A 17030-nucleotide genomic window follows, 5' to 3' on the forward strand; every position below is an offset into this window, starting at 1 on the left:
AGGTCTCAGCTCCTAAATTAAGAGAGCTGGAGAGGTCTCTTAACCTAGTTAAGAGTTACAAGAGGGCAGCAGAGAGGTGTGGAGATCATGCACTTTACAACAAATAATGTGTTAGAATTACTTTAATTCAAATGTTTTTCTATAGCACTTTTGAAAAAAATTAGTGTTGCATTGTTGCAGAGCAGAAAATGTACAATAAATACATGTTAGTAGTATATAGACAGTAGATAGGAATTAATATAACATGAAATATAAAGAGTATAGGGTTTTTTATACAATGTTTATTATATTACACAATATAATATACAGTATAAGATGTATATTAGTGAAACAAGTTTTTGCACAGTACCAAGAATTTTTATGGGATTATCAAGACAGCAATGGTATATACTTAAATGTATATAAATGTGAATAATATACACTGTAAAAAGTTAAAGTTGGATCAAATTATTGATAATGCTTAAAAATGTAATGTTTTTTCAACTTAAATTTCTCAGTTTAAGTGAAATAATTAAAGTTAAAAAAATTTAAATATTAGGTGTTACCAATGAAGTAAGTTTTTTAGGTAGAGCTGCTTTTACATTGTACAGTTTATGATGGGTAAATAAAATACCATAAAATGTAAATAAAATCTACAATAAAAAATGTGAAGTATCTACAAGATTGCAGCGACACCATTACATGTAAAGTGATATTAATAAAGTATACAACCCTGACCCAAAACATGATGTCAGCAATGTTAGCAGTGAGCAAGATAAAGGTGAAAGTGACAAAGATGGCATAAATTACAATGGTGTTTAACTGGAGAAATCCAACTTAACTTGATAATCTTGTTCAGGCTTGATCATCAAAGCATTTTTTATCTAAGTGTTTGCAAACTTTAGTCTTTTCTTTATAAACAGCTTGTGAGTAAATATGATTTATCATCTTAATTTTTTAAACAGCATTACGTTGCTAATCAAAATGGTGCAAAATCGTGTAAAATAAATGCATGTACTTATTTGTAATATTGTTAAACATTTTGTGAAGCAAATTTAAATTAAAATATTTAAATACTAATATAATTTTAATGTCTTCATGATTCATAAATGTATGGTGTCACATGCTGATATGACTGTATAACATTGCCGGCTTTCTATTGGCTGATTCAGAGGTTAAGGGCGGCCATTTTAGGTTGAAATCATTGTAGTCCTCAGTTTTAAGTCAGCACTTAAGAATGAGTCTTACACTTTACTGAAAGTTGCTTTCAGCCTCTTTATAAACATCTCCTTATCTCAGACTGGTCCTACTCCTTACTAAGAATGTTTTGACACTTAAGTCATAGCTTAAGACTATTCTTAAGTGCATTTCTGAGATGTTTTATACATACGGGCCCTGGGCTTGAACCCTGGACCAGTGTCCAGTGGCAGTGCTCTTACATCTGACCCACTGGGTCCTGCATAAACTTAGTTCTTCTGATAATTGTGTCATTTATTTTCACATCTAAACAGCATAATATATATTACAATGAATCTACCCTTGAACCACGTGTTGTAAATACCACAAAGCCTGGGTGTGTGCGTATTGTTTTATTTTTTTTTATGTGGGATGCGTTAATCCTACACCTGGCATTAACAACCTGGGGTTGAACCCTGACCCACCTGTTTTGTTGTCAGCGCTAAGCCACTGACTTTGTATGGCAACCTTTGTTGTTTCTCAGGGAGGTTTTTTCTTTTTGTTTCAAACTATTAAAGAACCTTAAACCCTAAGGCAAGGCAAGTTTATTTGTAGAGCACATTTCATGCACAGAGGTAATTCAAAGTTCTTAAATAGAAATTAGAAAAAAATCTAAGAGAAAAAAATAAGAGACACACAATATAATCACAATAAAAACAAAGATACATGAGAATTTCAAATGACAATAAATGTGATTTCAATTATTTTAAAATATTATTATTATTATTATTATTTTTAAATAGCAAAAGTCAAGTATACAGTAGTACGAGACATTAGTGAGAGGTATATATTGTATCATTTGACTTTTTCAAGGTAAAGAACAAAAGAGTACAGTACAGTATGATATCAATGGGGTTTACAACACCTTCACCAGCTGTTTTATTTTACAGTTTGGTACAACTGGATGACTTCTGTGTTCAACTATTTATTTTCATCTCTTCCATACATATACTCCTTTTTGTTTTTTAAGTCTTATTGTAAATGTGAGAGATTTCATCTTGTATGTGTTCAATACAATCCCTCTCCAGTCTTCCATAGTAGGTGGAACAGTTTGAAGCCATCTGTGTGTAATAGCCTTCTTTGCTGCTATCAATAGTAGGCTATTCTCCATCACGTCATATTAAACCATTACAAATAATAACACTTTCTTAACCTTTCAGGACTTTATAAGCAAATTTGTATTGATCAATTGATGTTTGTATAGACATTTTCAAATAGGGCATATTTTAAACGCATCAATTAATACAGAAGGGGACTGGGCTCAAAATGATATAGTAAAGATAATTCTGTCTACCTATAAAGCCACAGCAATTAGTACATGTATTTTCAAATACATACCAATCTTCAAAACCAACAAATATACTCGATACTTTCTATATAAGAAGGAAAATTTCAATGGGAAACGACATACTCCGATGGAGGCTCTTTCTATAGAAGAATATCATGAGTATAGCAGTATTGACATGCAAAATGGCGTACAAATATAGCGGCTACAAAACACAGTCACATGGTCTGGATGAATACTGTACATTGTGCATGTAAATGCACTAAAAATGCAAAACATAATATTGAAATGTCAAAAATATTACATTGAGAGACAATACTTAAACTTTACTTGGGTGTTAAACTCATTCACGCGTTAAAGTTTGTGTCCATTACATTTTTGGGCCCTACTGTAGCGTTTAGATGTTTTGCATTGATGAATTTTCTCATGTTGTCTTAAAAGGAAAATGCTTGGATCTGTAATCATCATATGCTTGCCTTTCAACCTCTGGAAAATCAAGGAGACACTTTCACATAATTTCTCCCCACTTTTAGTCTGGGAATAAGGCTGTCACGATTATAAAATCTGGCTGACGATTAATTGTTTGATAATTTGTGACGATTATGAATATTAATTTAATTCTCATACATTTTTGTTTGTTTATGAAATAATTTTCAAAGATTTTTTTTTTTGATTATTTAAATTAAATCTTTTGCAAGATTTACTTGGCAGTAAATATTAATACACATAACACATATTTAAAAGCAATCTGATACTGTCTCTTTTATACAGGCGCTGCAGCTCCCCCTTGTGTTTTTTAGAGAGATGTGCAATCATTGCGGTAATTTGAAATCATCACGATGAGGTCAAACAATCACGATTTTTTAATACATCTTTTTAACCTTTTTTAAATTATTAGCCTAATCTGTTAATGTTAATGCTACAATGTCAATGAAGAATAAAGTACATTTTTAACAGCCTGGCGGATAAAGCTGTTTTTCAGTTTAGTGGAAGAAATGTAAAGAAACAGTGATAGGAGTGGGTGGGTGGGTGGGGTCACCCACTATGCTGAGTGCTTTCTGGCTTTCTACGGTGCTAAGCCCTCCTTTGACTGTTTTTATGCACTACATTGTTGGGCCCTTCTGTGGTGGTTTGTGTGCATTGCTACATTGCTACGTCCTGTGGTGAATTTAATGTTTTGTATTGTTGGGCCCTCCAGAGGCGGTTTGTGTGCATTGCAATGCCATGCCATGACCTCCTGTATCTGTTTGTGTGCATTGGTGACCCTTCCTGTGGTGATTTGTACGAATTGTATTGTTGGGCCCTCTAGTGGCAGATTGTGTGCATTGCATTGGGTCCTGCTGTTGCTTTTTGTGTGCAATGCACTGTTGGACCCTCTTGTGACTGTTTGTGTGCATGGGTGACCCTTCCTGTGGTGATTTGTATGTATTGTATGGTTGTGCCTGTATGTGGTGGTTTGTGTGCATTGCATTGTTGGCTCCCCCTGTTGCTTTTTTGTGTGCATTGCATTGTTGGGCCCTTCAGTGCATTGGTGTCCTGTGGTGATTTGTGTGTTTTGTATTGCTTGGACCTCCAAATGGTGGTTTGTGTGCATTCATTGCATTGTTTGGGCTTCCTAGTGTCTGTGTGCATTGCTGAGCCTTCCTGTGGTTGAATTGTGTTTTGTGTTGTTGGGCCCTTTGTGTGCATTGAACCTTCTTGTGGTGATTTGTATAAGGCCTAAGTGGTTTCTTTTGCAGCGTGCAAGTAAACTCTAGAGAAACTCCACTGAACATGAGTTGCAATTTATTTCTATGGCTGTAATCTGAGTCAAGGGGATTACCTTATGTTAGTTCCAATAAGAAATGATTTACCATGATCTTTTCTAGTTATGTTCATATGCTAGTTGACATTTGGCACATGGTTTTGACATACATACATTGTGTGTCGCTGGCACTATGCTACATCAGTTGATAATGTGACATAACATTATAATGTGAAACTAATAACGTGAATGTGAATCATGTGAAAAATTATATTTTGTCAATTAATTCCAGAGGATATCTATTTCTCTAAATCTCCACATACCAAAAAAAGACAAAACGACAAAAGTAAACAATGTCACTTTACTGTCTCTACACATGCAGTCGAACAGCACAATAATTTCATAATGATCACATCTGAATATGTTGCAAAGGTGACAAAATCCTCTGGATTGCCGGAGTACTTTCCCGTGCTGTACGTTTACCTCAGCCTGCCACCGACCTTCCCCTTTCCACGGCCTTTGGCACTGCAAGAAAACAATAACAAAATGCAATCTATTTAAATCTGACTTATGTAACATCAAATAGTTTCACAATTTAGGTGATGATTATTTATAAACACAAAAATAGCACTTTTAAACTAGTTTACCTTGTTCATGTATTGTTTTTTATTTAAGTGAAATTATAACAAACGACTGTTAGCAAAATAGCAGATGTCACATGCAGGTTACACATGCAAACATACACGACTTGTCAAATGATCTAAAGGTTTTTGCCTAAACGCTTGACACATGTTCTGCATACAAATATATTTATACAAATTTCCCCCTGATAGCAATTACAAATACATTTAAAGGGGACATTTCACAAGACTTTTAAGATGTAAAATAAGTCGGGGTGTCCCCAGAGTACATATGTGAAGTTAAAGCTCAAAATACCATATAGATAATTTATTATAACATGTTAGAATTGCCACTTTGTAGTTGTGAGCAATAATGTGCCATTTTTGGGTGTGTCCTTTTAAATGCAAATGAGCTGATGATATGCAAACACTGATCACCATAATGGTGGTTTGTTGAAATTGAAACTCAATTGTGCTGTCAATTATTTTCTTTTTCTCTCTGCACTAAATCTCAGTGCCGTGGTTGGATAGTGCAGATTAAGGGATGGTATTATTATAATAAGATCCCCTTCTGACATCACAAGGGGAGCCAAATTTCAATTTTTTTACATGCTTGCAGAGAATGGTTTACCAAAACTAAGTTACTGGGTTGATCTTTTTCACATTTTCTCATTGACAGAAGCACTGGGGACCCAAGTATAACACTTAAAGGATAATTCCGGTATTTAACACCCCGAGTCTCATTTCTGGTCCGTTCCGGATGAACCACAGTGATGGACACAGAAACCCCGACAATGGGTCGTGTCTCGAGTCTTCGACTCGTTTAGAAGCGTCCCCTGACTGCTTCAGAATGGAAGTCAATGGCCATGCACAAACATGTCATTAAAACAACACTTAACGTTCATTTTCAAAACTGTGCTACTCACCGAGTGGTTCGTGGTGTTCGTTGATAATTAAAAACAAGTTGTGTAGCGAAATACAGTTTCTGTCGTGTTTTATTTGGCATTTTGTAAAATTCCATTGACTTCTCTTGGAAGACTGTTTGCTCGCTGATATATCACTCCGCCGCCGGGAAACAGAAAAGGGACTGTTTACATGTGGTTGTTGTTTTTTCACTCGGTTTCTCTCAGAAGAAATTTTTCCCATATTTGTAGGGCTGGACCAGAATATTTGAATATTCGTTCCGTGGGTTGACATTCGATTTTCAGTTTTGAGATTCGAATATATATATAAATATTTTACAGCGTTAATGCAGAGCTTTTGCCAAGCAGGAAGTGCGCTTCACGCTCCCGCTCTATAGGTGGCGCAGAGAGACCAACATCCATAGCCAACAGCCACCAAACTGCACCAGTGTGGAAGAGATCGCCTCGAATGGAAAATACGCTTCCTGCTTTGGTATTCACGCTAATAATGTTGTAAATAACGTTCAGTTTCTTGCAAAAACTGATTGATTTGCTTCACAAGACGTTAATATGTCACACAGAGTTATGGGGGATTACTGTTGTATTGGATATATATGCTTTAGCTCTTAAAGTGTGCGGATCTGTTGACTTGCATGACGGAGCACCGGGGTTTCTGCAAAATATCTTCTTTATTGTTCTGCCGATGAAAAAAAACATATTGGATGTGTGGAATTTGATGTTTATGGTGTAAGTGTTATAAATAAACTTGATTTTGAAAGTATGCTACTGTTTTATTACAGTTTGTTGGACTACGTTCATTCATGCTTTAGACTCAAATACAGAGCGGAAGTATACACGCGGTTGTGAGGTATCTGAAAAAATAGTTCCACTATAGCAAATAACACGGATTGAAATCATACATTGCGCCAATATATTTGTTTTTAATCATCAACGAACACCACGAACCACTCGGTGAGTAGTACAGTTTTGAAAATGAATGTTAAGTGTTGTTTTAATGACATTTTGTGCATGGCCATTGACTTCCATTCTGAAGCAGTCAAGAGACGCTTCTAAATGAGTCGAAAAGTCAAGACACGACCCATTGTCAAAATTTCTGTGTCCATCACTGTAGTTCATCCAAAACAAACCAGAAATGAGACTCAAAGTGTTAAATACCGGAATTATCCTTTAAACATGGAAAAGGTCAGATTTTCATTATATGTCCACTTTAATATATTTTAAATATATTTATCTTATCAGATAAAATCAAGCAAAGTAGCCAACAAGTGCCCCCCCTATAGAGAAAGTCCTTTAATTTAGTTTTAAAAGCATCCCAGCGTGCACATTATTAACTTTTGTTTGATTATTTTGATGAGCCTTTACTATTTTCTGCATAAGTGTAATAATATAAACTATTAAGTAAATGTTTCCCAACCTTTTGACAAGTCGCGTACATACAAACACAACAGTTTAAGATGCTGAATGGTTTTCATGCAACTGTGATCTTCTGTTTTGTCCTAATGTAGTTCATTGGCCCTACAGATTCCATCTCCAGAGGCACAATATATATTTTTAAACTTACCGATTCATTGTAGTCTTTCTCATATGCAATCAATATAATTGTATGTGTAAATATATCAACCTGATCTCACGAACTTCCGTGGGACAGTCACTGAATTTTTTGCTAACTTTTCCGTGGCATTCTCACGGATTAGCCACTCAACTGTTCTGTCCCACTTTCTTACCATTGTCACTTCAGTTTAGGGTTAGATTTACATAAAATGACATCCTTACCCAAACCCAACTCTAACCACAATGCCAGGCGACAATTGTTTAAAAATTGGAAAATATAAAAGAATAAATCAGAAAAAAAATGTATAAACCAATACTAAAAAGGACATACTAACGCAAACACCAAATCTAACCCTAAAAAAAAGCGACTATACCGCGGAACTTTGTGAGATCATGTTGAAATATATTTGTAGTACATTTATCATCAAGTGTTTAGGGATGCATGGACCTCAGCATGTTGGCGAGGTCTAATATGATTATCAGTACGGTAGAAACTGAAGGAGCCACTTAAACTGGCCCTATTAGGATTAATGGTAAAGATCCCAATCCTAAAATTTTCCCCCTTTGTCTCTAGGATTGAGCCGGATTACATGCTGAGCTCTCTCCTGTCAAGACCTCACAGTTTCATCAGGCTTAGGTTTTTGTTTACTAAAATAATGGTTAATCTTGGTCTGCCAATCAAACTTTTCTCTGCTTCTTTCATCTTAACCTAAAGACCTTTGAAACCAGGGGAAAGTGACCAGTGTGGCTCAGTTTACTTACCTCTGGTGATCTTGGACTCTAGCGAGTAGCTGAGTGATCTGTAAGGGAGAAACACGGAAGCCTTGCTAAGCACAGAAGACAACACATAACACAACACGATGGAAACCTGAGGATGTGCAGAAGTCCCAGTGCCTGTTTAGACCTATGAGCACCCACGCTGGCAATCGATCAGACCCGAGACTCATCTGACCGACAACACACTTACTGATAGCAGGCTACACAACAGTGAGGTTTCACAACCAACCAGTTACTTACAACTTCTGCTGTTCAGTGATTCGTGCCTGGAGAACATTCATCTGGAAGCAAGCCACAGTTTTAGACAGGCATGCAATGGACGCCTGTGTTAACAGCTCCAAAAGTGGGAACTAATTTACTGCTACTACTCGAACTCTTACTGGCAAACTCCATTCTACTTATATATATGGTATGATCTGTGACTTGTGGTTGAAGGCGAAAGATTGATAAAGAGGACTTGGTGACAATAGCCACAAGCCAAAAGTCGTTTTAGAGGCAGAGCAAATACTTACAATAAATATTTTTTAAATAATGAGTTCCTGTAAAGTAAAATGAATTGTGATAAATGTTACAAAGATAAAATGTATTTGTTGCAACATGAACTACACTGCAAAATCCTGGGAGTTAAATTAACACTGCTCAGTGTTTATATAGATCCACTCTCCAGAGTGTTAAAAAAGTAACACCGGAGAGAGTTAAAAGCTACAATCTGTGACTTTATCCTCTCTATCACCATCTCTGTTTGAAACCTAAAATTGCATTTTACATCTTACTTTTACATCCTACTTGGGTTATTTTCTTAACTTAGGTTTAGATGTTGGCTGTTTCATTTAAAGTCACCATTTTTGTGATCAGTGGTTGTTTTAGTAGGACTTGACTCTTGACTATTAGCATGTTAGTTTTTTCTAACTGCTATATCTTAGTGTGTTTAAAACACATTGTTATAGCAAAGAAAAGGTTATTGTGTGATTGAATATTGATGATTAAAACAAAATGTCAAACATAATCATTTAATGAACAGATTTATTAATATAGTTTTCCCCCTCATCAGAAGCATAATTTTCTATCAATAATAAACTACTACAATTCAAGGTCCAGAACTCTCATAGCAGTTTGGCATTCTAAAATACTTTGATAGTATGCACAAAAACATTAACCGCTGAACAATCTAGACACAAAGACATCAAGAATCGGAGTATGAATCTCAACAATGGTGACAAAGAATATGGTAAATAAGTTCTTTATTTATTCATGCCGCAGTGCATTCTGGGAGTTCTGGATGAGGTTTGTAATTTGTTAATACCCAGCATGCATTGCAGCATGAAGCTTTTCATTTTACTGTCACCATCATTGTGATTTATACTCTGATTCTTGATGTTTAAGTGTCTATGTTATATTGCAGTTAATCTGTAAGTGTCAGTGCTTAAAAATGGTTCAGAATGAAAAACTGCTATGAGAGAGCTGTATATCATACTATAGTATCATATTATTGACAGAAATAAACACTTCTAGTAAGAAGTCACTAAATTAATTATTTTTAAGAGTGTTATTTGAAAGTATATCCTAACAACCATTATAATCATAGAAATGCACTAGTGTATCCTCTTTGGCCACAAAAAAAAAACATGTTTTAAACACATGAAAATTATAACAGCCAAAAAAGCTAAGACTAAGACTCAAGAGTCCAATTAAAACAACCACTAATCACAATAATGGTGACTTTAAATGAAACAGCCAACATCTAATCCTAAGTTAAGAAAATAACTCTACAAGTAAGATCTAAAATGCAATTTCAGTTTTCAAACAGAGATGGTGATAGAGAGAATAAAGTCACAGATTGTAGCTTTTAACTCTCTCCGGTGTTACTTTTTTAACACTCTGGAGAGTGGACCTATATAAACACTGAGCAGTGTTAATTTAACTCCCAGGATTTTGCAGTGTAGAGTGTTCATTTATATGATTTTATATTAAAGGTGCAGTGTGTAATTTTTAGAAGAATTTCTTGACAGAAATGCAATATAATATACAAAACTACATTGTCATGGGTGTAATAAGACCTTTTTTTTATAATGAATTGTTATGCTTTTATTACCTTAGAATGAGACGTTTTTATCTACATGCACGAGGGTGGAAGTCACCATTTTGTGCCACCACGTTTCTACAGAAGCCCTTAACGGACAAACATTTTTGTCTCCGACAATGACATGTTTTTCCGGTGGCAGCTACTGTAGCTTCTCTATGAGTTTCAAAAGTGAGGTGCGAGCAGTGGGATGAGCCGTTGGTTGCAATTTGCAACCTCACCACTAGATGCCGCTAAAATTTACACACTGCACCTTTAACTAGTCAACCAACCTGAGGGGAAAGCACAGGATTTATTGGGGAGGGTGATGAATGTGTCTATTTCATAATCAGGCACTTAAATGATTGTGTTAAAAACGTCAAATGCTTACGTCATATTTCTGTCTCTTGAGTTTCTCGCCGAGGTCGAACTTCTCAGCCTCCAGCTGCATCATCCATTGCCAGAGCTCATTGGCCTTTTCTCTGCGGGAACCAATCAGAAGGTTTATCAGTCGCCATTTTAGAAATGATGGAATCAAATTTTGTGCAAATGAAAGCATCCAGTTTACTTCAATTTATCTTCAGGCAGATGATCAACGTTGAGTGGCTTCCTCCTCTCCGCCAAGATCTTCCTCTTCTTCTCTCTCTCCGTCTGTTTCTTTGCCCCTTTGCGACCCTCTCCCTGTAAGATGATTGATGGGGTTTGATACAGGGGTGTTGTAAGCAAGTTATGGCTCTTGATATTCACATGCTATTAATTGATGATTTTGAGGTAGTTTGATATAGTTCGTCTGGTTAAGATAACTCAATAAATGCCTTTAGGACCAAATGTTTCATTGTACAATCCGTTCATTCAGACCTTTTGCTGTATTCCTCCATACTGGTGCGTCATGTTGGTAAGAGCTTTCTTCTTCTTGGCATCTTCATCCAGTTTTTTTCTCTGTTCCTCTTGTTCTCTCCTCTCTTTCTCCTCCTGTAGAGATGCATTAGTGTTAGCTCCTCATTATGTTTTATTCTACAACTTCTCATGGCATTGTCGAAGTCTCCTATTGGCTAAAAGAAGTGTCACTCACGGCCAGACGAGCTTGTCTCTCCTTCTCTTTATCCGCACGGATTCTCTGCTGCTCTGCCCTCTCTGTACGACGCTTCTCCTGCAAGTCCCAAATGAAAACCATTAAAGATGATGCTTAAAAGGCTGATTTTTTTGCAAATCAATGCCCCAATGTTTAATATATACTGACAGATCTTTATATCCATAATGTTTGGAGTGTCTCTCAGAGCAAACATGTGTGAAGATGAACGTTTGAGGGACTCACGATTCGGTTGACCAGAGCAATCAGTTCCTCTTCATCTTTTTTCCTCTGGATGAAATGAGCTTCGATCAGAGACTGCAGCTCAGTTAAATCCTTCTCCTGACGCTTTCTGTGGATGTCCTATTACATACAAACACAAACAATTATCACCATAAAAACACACAGATTATGTTCAGAATAAAACAAAACACATTATCTGTATGCACAGAATGTCTGTATGCACTACTACATTTTCCAAGATGTGCCACAATGCAATGCACAACCTTGCACTTTTTCAGTGTCAGGCAAAGGCAAAACAAGCTCCTAAAAACGTATTTAAAAAAAGAATGCAACGCATATTGTTTTGTTTATTAAACAACATTTCTGTCCATTTTAATGACCTTTTCCAAAATATTTTTGATATGAAAAAAATGTCAGGTGGTACAACCAATCATTGCCTATTTGCCAGATAAGTTTTAATACGCGTCCTGTGTCTTAAAGATTGTTTGTTTATTTTATAGTGGCATTTAAATGTATAATCCTGAAAACAGTTTAAAGTTGAAAAAAATACTTAAAACTAACATTTGAGAACTACACTGTAAAAAGTGAAAGCTGCTCTACTTAAAGGTGCAGTGTGTAATTTTTGAAAGGATCTCTTGACAGAAATGCAAAATAATAACTATATTATCAGGGTTGTATAAAGACCTTTTTATAATGAAACATTATGTGTTTATTACCTTAGAATGAGACGTTTTTATCTACATACACCGAGGGTCCCCTTACGTGGAAGTCACCATTTTGTGCCGCCATGTACAGAAGCCCTTAAAGGCCCTTAAAAGTTGTCTCCGTTGATAACATGTTTTTCAGTGGACTGAGCCGTTGGTTGCAATTCCCAACCTCACCACTAGATGCTATTTTTTCTCAAATCAACACATTTTTAGGTTACTTTATGTTATGTCAACTTTTTAAAGCTAAAACTTAACATTGTAAGTTGAATTGACTTGCAAAACCAAGTTGTTTAGTGTACTTTTTGTAACACAATTGGTAACACTTAAAAATGGAAGTTTAAAAGTTCTCACCTAAAATATTTAAGCATTTTTAAACTTAAGTTTTAGGTGTTACCAATTGAAGTAATATTTTAAGTTGATCCTATTTTACTTTATACAGTGTTTAAATGTAAGAACAATAATTCTTACAAAATTATAACAACAATTATAGACAACCTTAGCTTGCATTTATTAAAACTAAAATTATTAGTTAAATTATTAGCTCATTAAAATTACTTAATCATAATGTTTTTATTTTTTAGGGGGATTCGGTTGCACCCTCTGACTTTCTGGTTGCACCACCTGACCTCTGCAATAAATTGACTTCTATTTGGATGCCAGTATAAGCTTTGCCTCTGATATCAAATTCATAAATATACTTTTTAACAACGTGTTTGATAAAATAGTATTTTTTTACATTGGTTGAGTGTACCAGCCTACCCATTACATTAAAGTGGCTATTTTTCAGTATTTGAGAGACTTTTCATTCAGCGATAAAGACCACTGGATCATGTGATATTATGTTTACTATTTACTTGTTAACTTCTTAATAAAAGGGCCATAATTGTGATTGTACTACCTTGACATTTGAGAACAAAACATTTTCAATTATCTGAATAACTGCGGATATTTGTGAAATTTGTTTATAGGAAAGGTTTAGAACATAAAATAATGCCAAAGTATCTTTTTTTTTAATTTATAATATTTTTTTGAATTTATAATAATTTTAATAAAAAAATGTTATTAACAAAAAATAGTGAAAATGTATTTTAACTAAATAGGTTTTATAGAATAAAGCGACGTTGGTGATTTTATAATTCAAAATATAAAGCTCAGTTTACTTACATCAAAGTCCACCTTGTCTCCTTCAGGAATCTTTGGAGCACTAATGTTGGGCATAAACCTGTAACAATTGTTAATCTTATATCAATACACTGCCTTGTGTTGAATACATGGACTTTAACAAAACAAAAGCAGTGAATAAGTGAACGTACTTTGGCTTTGGTTTCAACTCATCTAGGAAGAAAAATGTAGAAAGTCATCATCACAAACATACTGAGAACAGCACACATCAAATTTGTCTTTCACAATCAATGATATTGTTTGTCTACTGTATATCATTACCTGCGGTCTCCTCTTCAGCAGGGGCTTCTGTCATAGTGGATGCAGGAATGGAAAATGGCAAAATTACATCTTTAGTATATCAACATTTATTTAATCAAATCATTTCGGTAAGCTGGAAAAATTGGGATCACGCAATCCTGTTTTGGCTTTTTTACTGTTTGCATGGTAACAGTCCCAAAATATTCAATGCACAGTGGATTGTGACGACCCAATGTTCTGACAGACCTTATCCTCACACATGCAATACAAATAAGCACATTTATTGAAGTCGAGCATGCAAACTTTAAATATGATGTCACGTCTCTTCCATCGTGAAGAGACATCATGCCGTTTTAAACAAACATTTACTTTTAACCGCCATCAAATGATGAGAAATAATGAAAATGAGCTATTTATCATGAAGATGTAATTCATGTGTCATATCTACTGAATTAGTTTGGCAGGAGGTTAACGCAATGAATGAAATTGATGGTGATGGCCACCCAGTTTCACTAAAACAACACATGCTATTATACAGCATGAAACAACCGGATGCAAAGCTTTGCCTTGCCCTGCACATCTTACCACAAATCAGCTGCAAAGTGCCAAAAATGAGTTAAACAATAAAACAATACTAAAGGAATAATAACTCAAAGGTAGTACATGTAAAGCTATGAAAAGCTTTACCTTCAGTTTCAGGTTCTGGCTCCTCTGTATAGATGAGATAGTTATTAGTTGTTATAGTATTTACATACTTTAACAAAATCTTTCATAACAAACAAGCTGACTAATATATCCATAAAGTAGGAATTTGGAGAAATAACATAAAAAACATTTTAACAAAATTAATTTGGGTAATGTTACCTTCCACCTCAGGGGCTGGTTCTAACGTGAAAATAAAATAAAGCAATAAAAATATTAACTATTGAATGAAAAATTATGTTTAGGAGATAATAAAAAAAAACATAGGTAGGCTAAATAATTGCTAAAGATTGATAATTTACCTTCTTCTGGTGGAGGCTGCACTATTGAAAAGAATCAAAAGTGTGAGGAAAATGTTTCATGCAATACCTACTTTAGTCAAATATGATAAATGTGATAAAAAAACTCCCTTATTCAATTAGTTAAATTAGCTAAAGTGTAAAATCACTGAAACAATAAAAATAAATGCACGGGTGCACACTTTTAGAACGGATGTGTTTAAAACAACACATTAGTGCAGAATCCACCCATCTCTGTGTAATTATTGAAACACAACTTGTGTTTTATTTGAACACAAAATGACACGTAATGTGTTAAAAGCTTAAAACAAAAAGATGTGCAAAAATTAACACATCCTTTCTAAGAGTGCATAAATTAATACAAGTTAATATATAATAATAAATCTTAAAGATTTACCTTCAACTTCTGAAGGAGAGGAAATTGAACGAATATAAAAGAATTAAGGGAAAAAGTAAATAACTTACAGGAATAATTAAATGAATAAACTCTTAACTACATGCATTTCAAATGTTTTGATCACTAATCTACAGTCTAAAGGGAGAAACTGGGCGTTACAATCAACCATTCATTCATTTAATCGATTATTATTTTAATTAATTATTTACTAAATCTAAATCGTGTAACTAAATCAAATTTTTAATTCATTATGTAACCAAGTTAATTTAAAATTATAAAGGCATGCAGGTAAAGGTGAAATAAATTTGGTTTTACCTTCTTCTTCGACTTCCTCCTCTATGGTGTGAACATAGCAATGATTAGTAGCAAATATTACAAAGTACTTTGCCTTTGCATGATCAAGATGCTGAATCAAGTTATGACAATTCATTCATTGTGCACATAATCATTTTTGTCAGAACATTGAGCTCAACCCAACATCTTAAAATGGGAAAAATGTAAGACGCACAACTGATAGTTAGCTCTATTACTTAAAAACGTATGTTGCTTAGCAACCGCAAACAGAGTGAAGTTATAATAATAAATAATTTATGTGAAAAAATTCTGCATTTTATTTTTGTACTAAAGATAAATTAGAAATACATGTATACTAATATGAAATAAAACAAACATAATAATAATAAACTGTATGTATATATATATATTTATTTTATAGTGTTTTTATCACATCATTGCCAATTTCATGTTTATTCAAATGGCTAAAATTATATAAAAATATGTCTTTCATATACGTATGTAGATAATGTAAATGAATCTATAGAAACAAAAATATATTTTATATATTAAAGGGATAGTTCACCCACAAATGAAAATTCTGTCATAATTTTTATAAATGTCTTTGTTTTGATGAACACGAAGGAAGATATTTTGAGGAATGTTTGTAAGAAATGAATAGGGCTCACAAACTATTTAATTAAGAAAATTCTTATAAATGTACAGGTTTGTAACAACATGATAGTGAGTAAATGATGACATACTTTTTATTTTTGGGCAAACTATTCCTTTAATAGACTATGTTGGCGAGCACACAAGGGGTGGGGGTGACATTTGAGACAATAGGAAATGGATCTGAGTCTTACTCCACGTAACAATATATTTAATTCAATTCCACAGTCATTCTGGACATGCACAGAGCATACCCAACTCCTGTGCCTAAAGTAAAGCAATCTTAATCTAAAATAGTGCATGCGCTCTTCACACGCTCCTTGCTTTATGAAAGCATATTAAGATTAGTGCATGAATATGACTGCTGGTGATGCTTTAATAATCTCACATTGGCTTACCTTCCCTACATAAGCACAAGATGAGGAGAAAAAATAAAGAAGAAAAACAAAGATGAACAAATGACTTTGGGTTGATTATAAGATTAATGAAGGGCATTTGATTAGATATGGAAGTCTAGGTTTGGAATAGCATACTAAAACTATGTGTACTGTGCATAGTAAGCACACTGTCTGCAATGCCTAAAATATATATCAAACAGAAACACATACAACAAAGTATGCAACCAAAACAGGGCGTCCAACAATGCAATGCACATAAATCGACCTCACGTATCCAGTGTCTGAACTGATTAATTTACACAAAAATAATTGAAATTGAAAAATCACTATGAATTGCCAAGTTAACAACAATATTCATGTGCAACCTGAGCACAACATTTTGTTGAACATAGCAGACAGTGTACAGTTTACCCTGCACAGTATTTAGTAAGTAGTATGCTTGTATTCTGAACACAGCCCTTAAAAGATTACAATTAGTCAAAGGTCATGAGGTCATACGTACTGCACTTCTTCCTCTCCGATGTCCTCTGTGTCAGACATGACTATCTGATACCTGGTAAATAAATCAATCCTGCTTATGAGTGCAGATTTTTTCCAAGTTGCTGAACAATAAGCATTTACTACACTGTAAAAAATACTTTGCCGCCCCAAATGTTTTGTTGAATCATTTCAAC

At 34.4% G+C, this 17030-nt stretch overlaps 1 protein-coding gene across 3 annotated transcripts; it reads right to left on the bottom strand.

Annotated features, from left to right (window-relative positions):
• Positions 1 to 4591: 4591 nt before the first annotated feature.
• Positions 4592 to 15458, bottom strand: tnnt2e (troponin T2e, cardiac). Of its 3 annotated transcripts, XM_073853534.1 has the most exons (15): positions 15329 to 15458; positions 15014 to 15022; positions 14620 to 14640; positions 14480 to 14500; positions 14303 to 14326; positions 13637 to 13663; positions 13507 to 13528; positions 13358 to 13415; positions 11490 to 11606; positions 11247 to 11324; positions 11033 to 11146; positions 10743 to 10855; positions 10566 to 10656; positions 8101 to 8138; positions 4592 to 4769 (listed from the first exon to the last, which is right to left on the bottom strand). In XM_073853534.1, the coding sequence occupies exons 1-15, from the start codon at positions 15441 to 15443 to the stop codon at positions 4724 to 4726; spliced, it is 894 nt and encodes a 297-aa protein (XP_073709635.1). In that variant the 5' UTR covers positions 15444 to 15458; the 3' UTR covers positions 4592 to 4723. The 3 variants fall into 3 exon arrangements, with proteins under 3 accessions (XP_073709635.1, XP_055045619.2, XP_055045620.2); XM_055189644.2 differs by lacking the exon at positions 15014 to 15022; XM_055189645.2 differs by lacking the exons at positions 14303 to 14326; positions 14480 to 14500; positions 14620 to 14640; positions 15014 to 15022.
• Positions 15459 to 17030: the final 1572 nt, after the last annotated feature.

This window comes from Misgurnus anguillicaudatus, chromosome 1 (genome assembly GCF_027580225.2).
Source record: "Misgurnus anguillicaudatus chromosome 1, ASM2758022v2, whole genome shotgun sequence".
NCBI classification, from domain to species: Eukaryota; Metazoa; Chordata; class Actinopteri; order Cypriniformes; family Cobitidae; genus Misgurnus; species Misgurnus anguillicaudatus.